This window comes from Falco punctatus (assembly GCF_963210335.1).
Source record: "Falco punctatus genome assembly, chromosome: 4".
NCBI lineage: Eukaryota > Metazoa > Chordata > Aves > Falconiformes > Falconidae > Falco > Falco punctatus.
In genome coordinates this window covers 3703655-3721346 of record NC_137583.1, presented here as the reverse complement: position 1 = coordinate 3721346, position 17692 = coordinate 3703655, and the positions used below count along the sequence as shown (strand labels likewise).

At 41.2% G+C, this 17692-nt stretch overlaps 1 protein-coding gene across 4 annotated transcripts; it reads right to left on the bottom strand.

The window, feature by feature from the left end:
* Nucleotides 1–950: 950 nt before the first annotated feature.
* On the bottom strand, nt 951–11900 carry TSEN2 (tRNA splicing endonuclease subunit 2). 4 transcript variants are annotated; one of them, XM_080386175.1, is made up of 12 exons: nt 11813–11900; nt 10589–10778; nt 9818–9899; nt 9046–9082; nt 6772–7291; nt 6581–6658; nt 5945–5995; nt 5146–5284; nt 3215–3251; nt 2438–2549; nt 1749–1838; nt 951–1253 (listed from the first exon to the last, which is right to left on the bottom strand). In XM_080386175.1, exons 2-12 carry the CDS (start codon nt 10760–10762, stop codon nt 1194–1196), a joined length of 1380 nt encoding a protein of 459 aa, XP_080242301.1. In that variant the 5' UTR covers nt 10763–10778; nt 11813–11900; the 3' UTR covers nt 951–1193. The 4 variants fall into 4 exon arrangements, with proteins under 4 accessions (XP_080242301.1, XP_080242302.1, XP_080242303.1 ...); XM_080386176.1 differs by having other exon boundaries at nt 10589–10775; nt 11809–11890; XM_080386177.1 differs by lacking the exon at nt 11813–11900 and adding an exon at nt 11381–11802.
* Between the last annotated feature and the right edge of the window lie 5792 nt (nt 11901–17692).

Below are 17692 nucleotides of genomic sequence, written 5' to 3'. Positions count from 1 at the left end.
CACCACATAATGACAGGCCAGGGCACAGAGAGCTACCAGAGCACTATGAAAAAAACCAACCACCAAACATACAGACTGTTGTAGTTGCTGGATAAAAGAAAAGCAGTGATGAAACTGAGACTTACACTTGCCAAGCCAGAGAGGCTGACTTCCCCTCACTAGCTCAGCAAATCATCGTTATTTTCTGCACAGTAACCCATTCTCAACAAAAGTAAAGGGCATCAACTTGTGGTCAGGGTATTTTACTCTCAGGGAGGAATCTTGTGCTGCAAATCCCAAAGGAAGAAAGACATTTTACCCAAATGAGGAACGGTGCCTAACACCTAACTTTGCCGTTAGGTGCTTTGACTCCAGAATTAATTTAAATCCTTGCACGTTCTGAGGGAAGTTCCTCAATTCTCATCAGTGGTTGTGAAAATAAACCACTAAATTCCAGGGTCTAGGCACCTAACAGCAGCGTGTTACAATGCTCAACAATGCAAAAACCAGATCTCTCCCCAAATCTAAGCCTGTGCAACTTCAGCAAGGCTATGAAGTCAGGTTTTGTTTGAAGAAGAATGGTACCACAGGTATCCCAAAAGGCTACTTGACTGGCTGGAATTACTGCTGGTTTTTAACAAGTTAAAAACCAGTTAAAGGACTATCAAGTTTAAATTCTCATTTCTGAAGAAATGTAGGACCTTGGGCTGAGCCAGGAAATTAAGATAGCCTTACAGCTCCCAAGTTCAACACTGAAGAACCTGTGAGGTATTCCCAGAAAATGTTCAATCCCCCATTGCTTAGGCTTTCAGGCAGACGGGTTTTGCACTTCAGCGGCTCTGCAGGCCACAGTGCCTATTCAGCACTAATGCCTGGATCTGTCATAATATTAGAAGTACCATTACTAATCACTGCAGAGTAGCCACCACGCAAACATACACATTTATCAGTTTTAAGGGAACAAACAAGTATTTTGAGTCAGAACACAGGTTTAATTTTTTCCCCTTCAAATGCATTATTATAGTTCACTTGTGTTTTTCAGTACAACATTCTCTCCAGTAAACAGGATTTACCTCGTTTTAAATAGAATTTATACATACCAGCTGAGTATGTCGATAGAAACCATTCTGAGGCAATGGTTCATCGTGAGAAGATCAGGTAAAAAACCAACAAGAAGTGGTTTCAAAAATAGTAAGTTTTTCCTATACAGTCAGTTAAAATTCATCTTGCTCACTGCGCTCACGGGAAGAAACCCAACGAGATACAATCAGTTCCTGAAATAAAAAACAGCGATTATTGGGGGTGGGGAAGCTACAGAGAACCAGTGAGGGATGGAGATTAAACCTTTAGCAAATTGACATATATCATGCGACCATTGAGAAATTTTAGTAGAGGACTACATTTGTTCCTGAAGTGAGCTGGTGTCTCACATTTTTCTCCCTTAATTTTTAAACAAGCATTAACCTTACAGTCTCCGTGGGTATCCCTGCTTCCCCATGCAAATGCTCACAATTCACAGTAGCAACATTAAAATTTCGATTAGATCTTAAGTCTTTAAAAAGCCTGCAATGCACTCCTTTGTGCACGGACAGGGCACAAAGGAATCTAGTTATTTTATCACAGTTATGCGTGCAAAAACCAAAGCATGCTAAAGAGCAAGCAACAGTTCCAAGGGGGCCCTTACACAGTTCCAAGGGGGCCCTTACAGTCAGCTGTCCAGCTGCCCCAAGGCAAAGCCACACTGCCAAAGGAGAGAAATAATTACTCACCTGAACCTTAATTCTTTTCATACATTCTGGTGTCGACATCTCTTTTTCAGTCATGTCAGAAGGTCTAATCAAATAGCATAACATAAGTTCCTGTTAACAGAAAACATGAGTACATTCATTTCAACCCATTTCTTTCTAGACAAGTTTTAGATTCGTTAGAAATGCAGCTACCAAGTCTCCTACAAGGTGTGTTCTGCCAGCCAGGTTGGGGAGAGCTGATACACATATCTTGTTTTACTTATCAAAGCATACTACTGCCATAAGATAAACTAGAATGGTAACACAACACCTGAGCACCCCAGCTGGGAGTGTGGAAGCACTATGTTTGAGGCTCTATCACAGCGAAATTTTTTTGGAAACTTTCAGTTTCACCCTTCAAAAGAAAATCCTGGTAGATGGAGAAGACTTTAAAAACAGAAGTGGCAAGTGGGAAAGAAGTGTCCCTCGGGTCTTCCTTCTGTTCCTCACACAACTTTTAACAGGTGACAAGACTTTAATAAGCTTCTTCCAGAATTCATCTGGATATTGACAAAGGAAACTTGCTTGCCTACTGGCAACTCAACACGTTCTTCAGCAGACCAGAAACAGGAGGATTCTCTTTCCAGCCTCACTCCCACTCCCTGTTCTTTGGAACTAAACTGTACATTTATCGTTTCAAAGCTATTTTAGAACTAGCATCTTACACTTACCTTAGAAGCATTAGCAGTTGTTCGGTTCAACCCAGACAAAGACTTCCAGCTGAGTGGTCTACGAAGAGAACCTTCAAAATTATCATCAACTAATTCAGCAATAACAGAGTAACTGGAAAACAAAGCAGATAGGCCGAGTCACAGAAAGAAAACTACTCTTTCAGGAAGATCATCATGAAACTTAAGAATCAGAACCTAAAAACTAGCGTTAAACAGTATGCCAGCATGCAGTAAGCAAGTTGTGAAACAAGTCTCTTTCTACTAGGAAAAGAGGAGAAAAGATGAAGTTGTGAATATGCTCACTGGCACTTTCCCTCCCCACCCTTCTGCTAATGTTTGTAGCATTCTCTTACAGATGCCCATCTGACATTTATAACCAATTTATTATCTAGGAGTTCAACCTGCCTCGCTAACAAATAAAGACAATTATCATCCCTTAGAAGTTTTTTCTCCCAAATTACACAAATTATTCATACTATATATTTTTAAAAGTCAGTATTACTAAATCAAATCACTTTCCTGAGCGCATTCATCATGTGAGTGCTAAATATGCTCATTGCAAATTTTTAGTTTTTAATGTCTTACTATTATATGAATTCAATGAAATTGTGTTATTTAGTACCTCTGCTAAAAGGACTTTTGCATTCCCAGGATGAATGCCTCTGGCAAAGTATTTTGAGTGAAGAATATGTGCTTAACCAAAGAAGATACTAAATTTGTGTGAGAAAAATTTACTGATTTGAACTAGGAAATTAGACAGAAACATGAGCTTCAAACCTTGCATGATAGAAAGGGGGGCCTTTTCGATACAGCACTGAAACGAGAGAGAAACACCTCAGTTAGATAATCACGGAGTTTCCATCCGAGTTTAATACCAGGCCCACGAATATTTCCAAATGTTTTGTCAGTTTTAATTACACAAGAGAAAACTTCAACACTTTTGAATTCTGCTCAGAATTAAGTTGCCCCAGCAAGTGGAGAGAGAAGGAAGAGAAAAAAAGCCGTGGGAACAGCAGGGTGACTGAAGGCAGGGGGTGGCAGGTAAAAGATAAAATAGAAGAGCCAAAGGACAGTTAGCAATTGCAGTGGGATAAAGAATTCTTCAACAGATTCATGCTTTTAACCCTGTATTTGTGAAGAAGTTGAGCCACTGGAGTAGAAGTAAAATATCACAATAAGCCATCAAATTTCTGTTCCAATCAAGCATTTTCCACAAGTTTTAGGAGAGGCACGGGTCAAGTTCTTACATACTGCCCACCAGACCCACCAAAAGTTCCTTCTTTATACAAGGGTACACAAGACTCGTTGAAGCTGGACTGCTGTCTTGAGAGCTAAACGGTTGCATTTGTCATGAGCTTGAAGAGGGGACTTTAACCAGCACAGCTTTTCTTACACAGCTGGCTAGCATAGCCCCTGTCAGGAAAAGGTCGAGTAGCACTTCATTCCAGTGACAACCACGATTTGCACACTATTCATTATAAGCAACTGTAGAAATATCAACTGTAAGAAGCTACTGCCAAAGAACAAGAAGGAGCTCAGGAGTAAGGCAGAACTCTTGCCAGCCTTAAACTAATCCAATTCTTTTGCCTGGCACAAATCCAAAAGCAGCGATATGCTAAACAACAAATTCAGACCCAAACGCGAACAGTGAACAAACAACTAGTACAAATTTCATGTGTACATCAGGCGACCAGTAGCAAAACCCCACCTACAGCCCAGAGTACCAGGAGCAGTAATGATTAATTCAGCCAAACCTACACCCCGAGCTAAGGGACTAGCTCAGCACAACCTCGACATACTCAAATACACAACCCCCCCCAAATCATATAACTATATTAAAATACCTGCTGGTCTGCATGCATACATTAAAAAACGTCTCCCGTTATGCACATTTTCCTGTAATGACAGGCACTACTGTACTGTTCATGTTGATGTGAGCTGAATGTAGTTCTTGAATCTTAGCAAGGGATTATGGACCCTACTAATTTTTTCTGTGAGATTAAACCCCCTACCATTAACAAACAAGCAAGTCCCTTCCCCCTCCTCCCCTCACCCCCCCAAAAAATAGTAACTCGTACAGAGAAAGTTTTAGCAGTAAGTTCAGCCAGCAGAAGCCCAACTTCCATTAAACGAGACGAACAATGAGATGCGTGGAGAATTGGGATCTAGATGCAAACTTGCTATTCCTGAGACTATCATGTTAACACCGCAGAATCCCAGCCTGGCTGGGGTTGGAAATGACCGCTGGAAAGCATTTAGTCCAACCCCCTGCTAAAGCCCGTTCACCTACAGCAGGTTGCTGAGTCGCATCCAGGCAGGTTTTGAACTCCTCCAGAGAAGAGACTCCACAACCTCTCTAGGCCGTAACACAGCAGAAAATGGGTTTAGATGGGGACAGAGAAACTTGGGAAGGGAATTGCAGTGCAATCCTGTATTAATTATTAACCTCACGAAGCAAAACAACAGGCCATTTGAGCTGTCTCTTCAGCTACTAGATATGTGATGCTATTTTCCACTCATATCCTAATTTTATTGCTAAGTTATAGTCTGGCCAAAAATGTCTCTTGCCAACTACAAGCAGTAAAACCTGTTCCAGGCATGTGGCTCCTCATCGCTGAATTCATCTTTGGCACCGGAGTTTTGCACTGCCTGAAGAGAAGTCAGTTGCACATGATTCAATTTTTTTTTTTTTTAAAGAAGCCACTCACAGAGATCAGTCCCATACTTCAGTCCGACTTTGGGGACCCAACCCTTACTGCGGAAGTAGTGGTACGCCATGTAGGTAGTTTTAAAATCGGGCTTCACTTCGCTGAAAACTTCCCATAGCTTCAAAATGGTTAGGGGCTCCTAAAAATCACAAAGGCATTAACGTGACTATATTAATATTAAGCAGATATAGAATACTGTGTGTAGTAGCGCATAACAGCCAAATATCAAATATCTGCAAAGAGCAAGAACTTCAGGCAATAAATTATGGAATCCCTAAATATAAGACAGAAACCTGCTGCTCTGTTTAGTGGGTTTTTTAGCATTTCACCATCAGTCCCATAATGCCCTTGATTAAAGGAAAATTTGATATATCTTAAACTAGAAGCACAGGTTTCAATTATTTTGTCATTAGATTAACAATAGCTTGATATACTTACAGATTAATGCTTAAAATTCCAAGGAATTTTCCTGTTTCAGGAAAGAGACTGTTTACCATGTTATTCCTCCCATACTTGCTTTCCCCATACTTCCTGCCTGAGTTACAACAAAAACCTTTCCCTACAGAAAGACTGTGCTTAACAATATTTGCCTTGGTAAACTTAACACTTTCAAAGCCATATTTCATAAACATATCAAAATATCATTACTTATAAGAAAAACTTCCTAATTACTTTGTTTGGTATTTCCTGCTTCAGAATTAACAGCATAAAATACTGCCACAGTAGTAAAAATTTCAGATCAAAACATATCCAAATGATGTTATCCCCAGTAATCCAAAAACTAATCCAAATCTCTTACCTCACCATAATAAATACTTAAACATCCCAGAGCATACACCAAGAAAAAAGCCTGAAAAAATAAACAGAGTAAGTTTAACTGATAATTACTCTTGTAGTTTATAATCCATGCAAGAACAAAGGCCCAAAATAATCTTATACAACCATCCTGTCATCACAACAAACAAGCTGCCTGAAGATTTTCTTTGAGATTTGTCTTCATGACCTTTACATTTCAACAGACACAGCACTACAAAAAAAAAAAAATCTATGAAAAATAATCTAGTCTGTAGACTACCGAAGGCACGGTGTTAAAACTAACATATGTGAATATATTTAGAAGCAGCACAACCAAAGCAGGACTTAAATAAACGTTATATTCCTGGCACTTCTATACTTAAGTGCTATCACTGGTCTCTTTTTCAGTGGGAATATTCATCTAAAGCAAATGGGATTGGAGCCTATATATTCTTTAACCATATCATGTAACTATTGCAGATTATTAAAAATAAATTTAATGACTAAGACAATCCAAGTAATTAGGAGACACTGGAGAACTCTGTACCTTAGAAACAGGTATTAAATTATATTGTAACATAGATTAATGTTTACTTTTCAGATTAAAAGCAAAACAACTTGTACTGTACTTGAAACATACCTCTTCCAAGCTGAGTTGTAAATATTCAAAAATCCTGAATGGATTTTTTCTGCATACTAGTTTTTCCTTCTTGATAAGCTACAAGAAAAATTTACTATATTACTAAAATGTTAAACTGGAAAATATACTGAATTCTGAAGATAGCACTGATGCTATAATTTTTCTAAAAGATTAGGATACTCTGTCCTTACATTTCCTTGTGCATGAGCTGAGTCACCTTCAGGACATAAGCTACCTTCTTCTTCCTCTTGCACCAATACATATTCTGGAGCACATTCTTTTGATCTGATCACCTCACAAGATCTTTGCTCAGTGCTCTCTTTAGCCTTGCAGCTGCAATGCACAAGAAAACCATGCTTCTGGCAAGATGCTTCCGCTCTCTCTTTCAAGTCACTTTGTTCATGTTCTTTAGAGGCACATATGGCCACTGGATCTCCTTCCAAACCCACTTTCTTGTCGTCTTCGTTCTGATTCTCAGGACTTAGGGCTACTACATTTCCAGCACCTGTAGAACACTGTCTGGAAAGTTCTGTATTTTCTGTATTTGGGCCCATTGTGTTGCAACTATTACTGGTTTGCTCAGCTCCATCCTTTTCCAAAAGTGGTAGCTCAAGAGGTTTAGTGTAATTTTCGAGAATCTTGGTAACCGAGCAGTCATCAAATCCTTGCTGTCGCAAAATACTTTTAGCCCACTGAACATGACACTGGTACCTAGTAAACAAGTAGAATAAATGAGAAGTTCTAGGGCATTACATCCTTTAATTAACAAAAACCAGCACCTTAAAAAGATTTGGTATAGTTCACAAACAAAATTTGAACGCCCCCCACTACCTGCTACCCAAAAGACAAGCATGCACAATGTAACAGGACTCCAGTCTTCAAGAAGCTGCAGATCTTTGGTTTGCCTTTCAAATTTTTGCGGTAACAAACGCCACTAGTGAATGCTGCACAAGAACCATGCATTGAGGACTACTGCTATATAGTTTCAAGCAGCAAGAACTTCATCAGACAAAAATTCCCTTCTCCCATAGAAGCTTTAAGCCTGAATTCCCTGCAAAACCATCTTGGTATCAGAGCTTGCATGATTAAAATACGCAACAAGACTTTGTATATAGAGCTCTCACACTCTTCATCTATTATATACAGCTAACTACCGAGAACACTACCTTCAACACTCTGTTTTAACAATCTTTGAAACAGCAACAGCATACCAAAAACACCAGTGTAAAAATCGTAAGTAGAAACCACCTTCAGTTTTAACCAAAACCCTCACATCTCTGAGAAATAACAATAATCCCATCAGTGAGATAGTAGCTGAAAGCTGTAAATATTTCTAATATTTTTCAATTCTCATAGAGTTTTTAGTACCCCTTCAATTATTTCTCCTTGGAAGAGAACATTAATATTCAGTGGAAGACATTAATCATCATTCTGTGACAGTTACAGGCAGCTCAGTGTAGCTGTCCTTATTCAAACCTGGGCAACTCTGCTACAGTATTCTTTATTTCCCCCAATAAAATCCTAACACAGCAATCGCAAACCAGGTAACACAGAACTACAAAGGCAATTAAATGCAAATGTCATGTGTCAACATAAAATACAAGTCCCTCTGAAGTCTCATAATAAAGCTATACAATTCAGTGCTGAACTTTTTGATGGAAAAAATAGACTCCTCTTTGTCCTATGATTAATCACCATATAATTTGCGCTTACAGAGCTCTACTGATACAGACCATGATGCACTTTCTGCACCAATGTAATTACACTTGCATTGATGCTCAGCTGTATTTGCTGGCACATAAAGTAATCACTAAGTAGACAAGTAAGAATGACAAGTGTTTCTGCAAGCAGCAGCAACTGTAGCAGCAGCAGCAGCTATATTGCTACTGTTTGTCTTACCCAAAGTTGAGGACTGAAAGAGCATAATTTTTAAATTCAGATAAAGTAAAAGTTTGAGAGTTATAAGATTAAAGCAGAGTAACTTGCACACTTTTTGCAGTTAGTTCATAAACTATTTAAGGTGAACAAACTACCTATGGGGTCCAACACTGTTTTGCTAAATGTGCAAATTAGCAATGTTAATAGAGACTTTAAAAAGAAAGGTAAACCATTTATCTGTTATAGGAGTTCAACAGCTGCTTCAGCCCACACTGTAATTCTTCAATAAGGAAACGGGAGAGATATTTTAAATAGCCTGCCCCAGAAACTTCCTTCTCCTCCTCAGCTAAGAAACAAGTTTATTATGCTTGATATTATTACAAATGAATTACCTATAAGCTTAGATGAAAAACCATGCTCAATATCACCTACTCTATTTCTGGTTTTTCTAATGTGATTTATAAATGAAATAAAAAGAAAATAAATAGAAGTCATCATTATTATTTATACTGCCAACAATCCGAAAACCAGTAAGCAAACAGAATCTGTTTCCTAAAAAACCTAAGAATTAATGTAAATTAACTTACTTTTTAGATGTAATTATAGGCAAGTTTAGGTTAGCACCTGTATAGAGAAAAAAAAAATCATACATTGTTTCATCAATATAAAAATGCTTTCTTGTGATTTCAATCACTGAAGTAACCTGCAGCCCTGTAATTACCCCCATTTTCAACAATGTATGCCATTTTGGTCCCACTTGTATTCAGGAAGGACACAGCAGAACTAGAAAAGGTACAGAGGTTACAGTTTGAACATGAGGAACAACTAAATACAGTGTTTTTCTCTGGCCTGTAAAAAGCCAACTACAGAGGGATATGATAAAATACAGTGATGTCTACGGAGAGTTAACTGTCACAGAAAAATAAAGAATGACAGTCTTTCTATAAACAACCAAGAGTAGACTAGATGTAATTGGCTATAAACACATTACAAATGTCACATATTCTTGCCTCATGATTTCACAGACACTATAAATCTACTGATTAAACCCAAGAAAAACTGGACAGTTATATGAAGAAAAGTCCAAGGATGATACCTTTACTTACAGACTTCCTAAGCAACAAATCAGTGAAGGCTAGAAGAATGCACTAAGGAGCTATCGACATATGTTTCCTGTTGTATTTTTCCTAGGCATCTTGTACTGGCCATCATCAGGTATGGGGAAGAGAGAGATCCTTGAGCTGACCCAGTAGAGATTATTTTTCTGTATGCAATTTATAAACATATATCTTCAATGAGCAAAGAAAAGTGAAAGGTACTATTAGAATAGTGATGAAGGTACAAATGGGCACAATTTACCTTGCCACTTAGCAACCAGTGAGGGGTCTGAAATGCTGTACATCGGCCGACTTTTTGAAAGGATACCTTTTCCAAAATAGCCCTTCAGAGAAAAGGAAAAGTCCTCATTATGACACAAAAATTAACTTCTTTCCAAATTACAAAAAGATTTAACTCAAAGATTTAACCAGCGGAGAGTGTTGAGTCTTTTTTCTCAGTTCTAAATACTTGTCAGGTGACACCCCAAGTAAACTTTCGAAAGCAGATACAGAAGAAAACACCTGTATATCAAAGCTGTGACAATGCATAATAGAAAACAAAGAGATGGATAAAGCTACTGCATAAGAATGGTGGTGAAATGGTACTTGGACATAAAAGGCTTAAGCGTAGCTTATATTACTCAGGCAGAAATCACTCTTAAGTGAAAAGTATACGAACACTTATAAAACATTAATTCTCCAACCTCCTGACCTTTAAAAACAAGAAAATGCTTTTACAAGGTTGCATTAAATGTTGAAAGGTGAAATAAACATAACAAATGTGAAGTCTTCATAGCTGTATTTTAGCTCACAATGTCACTTCATTCCAAAATTTATTTGCTGGGATAAAATACTTTTCAGATATGACACAGAACGTATGTCTTGTAATGATTCCAGGAGAGGAGGGAGACACAAGAGAATTACTGGAGGCCGAAAAGGAAGGAAAGCATAAAGGCAGACAGATTTTAACATAAGTAGTATGCCCTGCCTACATTTAAAACACTAAAAATACTGTGCAAACAGGGTACAGCACCTTGTTATAAAGCTGTTCAATATCATCAGGGTTCCGCACAATAACATTACTGTTAATGATTTCAGCCCGGCACATTCTGAAATCCTTCCCACCTACATCCACAGGAAAGGGAGAGTCGTATGACTCAAAAACTCTTCTTTTCCTTCTTGGGGGATGAAAAACCGCTTCAGCCATTTCTTAATATTTCCTCCTACAAAGTGGAAACAAAGCATTTAACATTCAGGAGTTAAAGTGCACCTATTTTTACATGTTTCAGCGGTATTCCCTTCCCAATAGCAAATCAGCAATGAATCCTACAGCTCTGTCCAGGTGTAATTCCGCAGCTGCTGTGCCAGACACCGCAGTGATGATGTGCGGGTGCAGCTGGAAATGTTTTTAGATAAAAGTAAAAGTTTTAGAGTTATAAGGTTAAAGGAAACAGAGTAACTAACTTGCACACTCTTTGCAGTTAGTTCATATACAACTTAAGGTGAACAAACTACATATGTGGTCCAACACTCTGTTTTGCTAAATGTGGCAATTAGCAATGTTAATAGAGACTTTCAAAAATAAAAAAGGTAAAACATTTATCTATTATAGGAGTTCAAGAGCTGCTTCAGCCCACACTACAATTCTTCAATAAGGAAATGGGAGAGATATTTTAAATAGCCTGGCCCAGAAACTTCTCTTTCTCCTCCTCAGCTCAGAAACCTCGGCTGCTGGAAACGTTTCCACACTCAAGCAGACGACCGAGCAGAAAAGCACAGACTGCAGCACACCGGTGCCTAAATATAAACTGTATTGAATAATTACGGGAATTAATTTTGACGAGCGAGGCACCGCTTGGCGGGTTTCTCTTCGTTAACCCGGGCAGCCCTCCCGCAGGGCGGCGCAGGGAGTCCGGCGCTCCAGCACTGCGCAGGCCGGGCCGCCAGGGCCCTGCCGCGGCCCAGGGGGGTGGCCCGGGAGCGGCCTTCGCGCAGGGCCGGGCCCGGCCCCGGCGGGAGAACCAGCGCCCACCGCCCCGCCCGCTAGGGCCTAGGCCCGGGCCTGCAGCGCGGCGCCTCGGCCCAGCCCCCACACAGCGCCCACCCCGCCCCGCCGCTGGCAGCCCCGCCAGGGTCGCGGCGCTGGGGAGCCGGGCGGGGAGCGGGGGGTCCCGGCCAGGCCCCGCGGCCACAGCGCGGCCACAGCCCGGCCACCGCCGCCCGCCCGTCGCCACAGCAGCCGCGCGCCCCCACGCACCCGTCCGCGCCGCACGAGCCGGCCGCGCGCCGGCGGGCAGCACCACCCCAGCCCGCCCCGCCGGAGCCGCGCGTGCGCACGCAGCGCCCCGGCCCCGCCCCGCCCGGTGCCCCTCCCCCAGCCCGCCCAGGGGCCGCGCCCGCCCGCGGAGCCCCAGCCCCGGGGTGCGGGTGCGAGTGGGGCGGCGGGCGGGGCCGGCCCTGGGCTCCGCAGCGTGAGGGGTGGCGGGGGTGGCGACCGGGCGAAGGAGCGCGGAGGCTTCCGCACCGCCGCGCTGCCGGCCTCGCGCTGCTGCTGAGCGGCCGCTGCTGGCGGAAATCGCAGTGAGGGGAACGGGCGGTTTTGTGCGGAACGCCCGCCCTGAGCGGAACGGGGGCGGCTGCGGCACACGGGCGGGGGAGGCCCGGTGGCTGTGGGAGGGGAGGCGGGGGGCAGTGCTCGGCTCCGGGCGGCTGTTCCTGGCGGCGTAACAGGCCCCTGACACGGCGCGACCCGTTAGCGCCCGGGTAACGCGGTGCCCTTGCACGACGGGCACAGCGGGCCGGGGAGGGCGCAGCTGGCCGCCGCAGCTGAGCGCGTTGGTGCGGCTCGACAAGGGGAAGTCCCTGAAGAGAACCGAAAGCATTTCTCTAGCTGGTGGGGAGCAAACGTCTCTTTCTGTTTTGATGAGACGCTGAACTTGTTACCCGTGTGAGCCTCGCTCATCAAATTCATCATCGCACACACACTCGCGGTGCGGCGACTCTTTTATTCTGAGGATTTTTATTTAGTTGTGAGGTACCGCTATCAAAGGAATGGATCCAGAGCATTTTGGCTCCAGGGAGGCAGACCCTCAGTAGAGTGCTCTGATTGACGTCAGTGAATTCACTAATGAAAAGTTGTAAAAATACATCATTCTTACAAGGCATTTAATGTTTTATTCCCATTTGACAGAGAGACTTGTGAGCCATGGGGCGGGCAGTGATGGCTATAAGGCCACACTAAGGGAAATGTAGTGCAAAACAGGAAAATACTAAGCTAGTGTTGTTACATTTTTTCCTACAAGGTCCACTTTATATACTGGCTATGAATGTTAATTTATTTGGAATGTTGATTCATACACAAAGTGTTGAAGCTAAACCACAGAGAATTCTCCTGTATTCCTGCCAGCAAGTACACAGCAACACTCTGATAACTTCAGGTTCATTTGTAGAGCTCTACCATTCAAATACCCGTACATCAAAGTATGCTGGGTAACAACATGAAAGCAAAGATGTCACTGTTTCAAAATTCCTTCTAAATTCATCAAACCAAGTCTCATTTAAGTGGAAGCAGTGTTTATCTGTGCTAGATATATGTATATTTTCTCATTGTGCAAACACATTAGGATGAGAGGTACCTTTCAGTGAGGAGCAGACAAAACATAAAAAAACTTTAGGTCAGTTGCTTTCCTTCACATCTCCTTATCTTCCTACAGCCTTGAGAGGGAAACCACAGCATACGCCACCCAGTCAATTAACTGAATCACGCACACATTCCTTTGACCAAATATCTGCTCCCATTTCTGATTATAAGCCCGGATTTGTGCTTCAGCCAGAAATTTTGCTGTCTGAAGGACAAGCTTGCTTTAAGATGAGTCATGTCAAATTGTTTTTTAGCATATCAATAATTGTACAGACACTTCCGCAAATATCTGGATCTCCCTTTTTGTGATGAGGCAGCAGATGACAAGGTGGCAGCTAAATGCTTAGGCCGTAGCTGTGAAAGGCAAACCCTCAAGATTATAGTGATTCACAAACTGGAAGTGAGTCAGAAATGTCATACTGCAGTCAAGAGTGAAGAAGAGTGAGAGGAGTGACCTCTGAGAAAAGACTCAAATAACTCAGTCTAGAAAAGGTAAAAAGGGCAAAATAGAGCATTGCAAAGAGGGAGATGTATGTTGTTCTGCGAAAATAACAGCAGGAACAAGGAGATTATATGGCAAAATAATATTGTACCTGTGAGGTGAGGACAACACTGTCATTACCTGGGAGGATCGTACAATGCCCATCACTGGAAATTTTGAGAGCAGGTTAGACTAACATCTTTCAGGAACAGTTCAAACAAAATTAATCCTGCCTTGAGACAAGGGACTGCATTAAAAGCACTGAAGATCCCTTTCCTGGGAGTTTTCAGGATTTATCCTGCCAGGAGCTTTTCTGATCTCTCTGCAGTGCGGCAGAAAATGCAATACTCTGCACTGCCCTACAGAGGCTGAAAGCCCACAGCTTTTGCTAAATCACCTTTCAGCTGCACATTTCTGTTTTACAGTCTTGCGGTTCAGGAATGTCATTATAAGAACAGACTATTTTTGTTGTCTCTCACTGATTCATTGTTTCTAACACAGAGTAATTGAATGCTTGCTGTTTCTTGACACTCAGATGAATTATTCCATTGTTTTTTATTAAATTAAGGTCCAAACCAATGTCAGCTTTCTGTAAAGACTAACATGACCCTCTTTTCTAAATCGTGATGAGAAGAACTTGGTTGTAACCCTTCAGTTCTAGAAATCCATTGCCTTAAACTTTGACACAGTTGCCTTTGCTCATAATTTTCAGTTGTCCGCTGCCTGACTTTCAGTGCCCTGTTTTTTATATTGCCATCCCCAGAATTTCCTATAGCGTGGTCCGATTCGGGAACACTGGTGCATGCGTAGTAGTTCCTCTCAACTAGCAATGTGTTTTGCCAGGGGGAAGTGCTAGCTTCTGCTCTGTGCTGTTACAGGATTTCTCAGTAGGTGGTAGAGGAGAAGAACTGAAAAACGTTGAGGTGGAAAGAGATGCTCCTACCATCAGGCGTATTAAACCCTTTCTGTGACCACAGACGTGGTAATAACCTTTAAAATCTGCATAAGCATTTGCAGTCATGTACTCTCAGCCTTTCTGCAGTTGTGCCTTCCACAATGACTGTTCATCTGGAATAATTCCTATTAAACATTCCATTTATAAAATAAAAGCTGATTTCATATTATATTAGCTAATATTTAAGAGCTAATATTAACTAATTTGCGTGTTATGAAGATTCTACTGCCAGTAAAGTTACATTGCCACATGCAGAAAAGTGCTAGGGAGTTTTGCTATCCGAGGTGGTTGTTTTCTGGATGTTTGGGGACTTTTATAGGCAGTCAGGAAGTTAATTCCCAGTCCTATCTCAGCCAAAACATACAGGCCAGGTACTCTTTAAATACATATTTTACATTCTTAGGCTTATTAAAAGAAACAGAAATGTCAGCCTGTAAAACTATTTGTCTATGTAGCGAGTTAGTAATAAAATCATAAAAGAATGACCTATTATTCTAGCCTCTTTAGGTAATTTTGGATCGTGTACCAAAAAGAAAAAAAAAAAAAAGTTTTGCATAGAATTCCATGAAATTCAAGTCATGATTCATCATTGGATTAATTTCTGTCTCTGGTTTCCACAGAATGTTCCTGTAAAGTTTTCTTACCCCATACTAGTTGGGGTCCACAAAAGAAACATTATGACACTTTGTTTTAAATAAAGACTGTTCCTTTCTCACAAGGTGATTTGAACAGTAGTTGGAGGATGGGCTGCAGTTATTTACATTAGCCAGTTCCAGTTTCCCCAGACTGACAGAAATTCCCATGGAAATTCTGGTTACATTAACTTTGACAGAGATACAGGACTGTTTTTGGAAACTTTAAAAACAACAACTAGGGAATACTTTTCATTTTTATTAATATGCAGCATCTTAATTTTGTTTATTAAAGAAATAAATCAAGGTTAGTTTCTGCTTAGTTTCAGATGTTTTTCACAGGAGACAAAAAAAGATAAGTCAGACAAATATTGGCCAAGCATCAACCCAGTAAGAAATCCCATAACAGCAGAAATCCCGAGGTGGATGGCAATAAAGTGAATAGCATGAGAAAAGAGAAGATTGAACATGAGTATGTAGCTAGCATACTTACTTCAGACATGGAAAATGATTTTGTTTTCTTGGAGATGAAACACACTTTGAGCAGGTATTGTTACAGATCCGTTTGATCTGGGTGACATCCCGTCACATCAGTGGATGACACGAGGGCTCTCTGCCGACATCGTGGTGCGCAGTGTCGCCTTTCTGTCCTCATAGCTGGCTCTCAATTTGTGTTACGAACTGTATGCATTTGAAAACTATGTGAACATTCATTTTTTCTGCGTCAAGTCTTTCAACACCCCCAAAGTTATTGCTTTCCTGCTCCTCATGGAAACCAGCGCAAAAGATCTGAGCTTGTAATTTTGGGGGAAATTAAGGGCACTTACAACCTCTGAGTTCTACCCATCCCTTGAGCTCCATTATCAGATTTATTTACCTTTTGTTGAAGGAACATTTGTTCCTTCATGGGTCATTACTTTTTCTGCTTCATCAGTCACCTAGGTAAGTTGTTAAATGACGCACAGCTTCTGTTTTGCCAAATTCAGACTCTGTCACCTTCACCTCACGCAACTAAGCAATGGGCCAGGCAGTGAAAAGCAAAGACAAAACTCCAGGCTTCAGCAAGGTAATCAGTAAAAGTCCGTTTCATTTTTATTATTTTTAATTTCAATTGGAAAGAAAACTGTAATAATTCGGTGTCTCCACTAGATGTCCATGTTTCAGCAATTTTCAGTTACAACGTCAGTGAACCTAGCAGCCCTGTGCGAAATGCATGAAAAATGCTATGCTCCATTGAAAGATGTAAATACAAGATAGATTTTCATATTAGTGAAGTTGCGCACCTGGCTTTTTGTCTAAAAAGGCACTGAATCTAGCGCAGAATGCTCAAAATCCACCTTTTGCTTTGTACATCATCTGCTCTCAGTAAAAGGTCCTTTACGGCTGGCAGACTTTTCAGATACCGAGTATTGCCTCTCTGGTTGTTTACAACCTTGTTTTTCATATTCTTTCCCAACTCATTATGTGCTTTGTATTAACTTGTAGGAATAAATAGGTGGAAAAAGAAAGCTTTCAAGATTTTTAGTCATGGGGTTTTGGTTTGTTTGTTTGTGGTTTTGGTGTGTTTTTTTGGTTTTGTTTTTTTTTTTTTTTCTGTTTGGCTTCTAGTTTTCCTATGCACAGTTCTTTTTTGCATTCAGATATGTGCAGAATCCTAAATCGGTGGCTCCAATTTTTAGATATGCCTGCGTGATTGTTAAATACTTGCTTTGCTCATTATATTTTTCTTCAAATATTGATGTCTAATATTTACCTACTTTCTCTGGGTATCTAATGGGTGTTGGAAGGCACAGTTATGTTCGTGAGCACGTAAGTATGGTAGCTGAGCACACGTTCTTTTCTATGCTCACAATTTTAAACAAACCGTGTGTAGACAGCCTTTTGGCCTTGGTATTCATTTACTGGAGATGCTTTTCACTGCTTTGTCTGGGCAAGGGAACCTTATGGCAACTGCAAAGAGCGAGGCTTGCGCTCAGTTTTAAGCGTGTGCTCATCTTCTGCCGAAGCGGTGAGTGTTGGGGCATGGGAAGTGCCAGGCTCCAACTCCAGACATCTCTGCATACGCGGGCAGGAGAGGATCTCTGTCATCATCTGCTCGTTTGCCTCAGCAAATCTGGAGGGTTATCTTTACCTTGCCAAATTGGTGACGTTCTTTCTCACTTCCTTGAGTACCTGCAATAGTGCAGAGATGCCAGTTTATGTCCCCATGATGTTTTTGTGATTTGCACACCCATTCGGTAACGAGAGACCAGTGGGGTGCTTCAAATACTAGGGAATTCCAAGGAGCTGACATGAAGGCCTTATATAAGATTACCAAATTCCATTCTAGGAACAACCCAGAAGAGAGATTTTTTCACTGTTTTTCTTCTGTTTTCCCAGGCATTTCCAGTTTTGCTAAATGTAAGGATAGAATAGATTTTAGAGAATGC

Bases quoted from the DNA above. Each gene is read 5' to 3' on its own strand.
- TSEN2 (XM_080386175.1), bottom strand. From the start codon at position 10,762: ATGGCTGAAGCGGTTTTTCATCCCCCAAGAAGGAAAAGAAGAGTTTTT. The intron at 2,550-3,214 runs GTTTGAAGCTCA...TTTGTTTTCCAG, and splicing joins CCCCCTTTCTATCATGCAAG to TTACTCTGTTATTGCTGAAT. The intron at 1,254-1,748 runs GTGAGTAATTAT...TTTTTATTTCAG, and splicing joins TGAAAAGAATTAAGGTTCAG to GAACTGATTGTATCTCGTTG.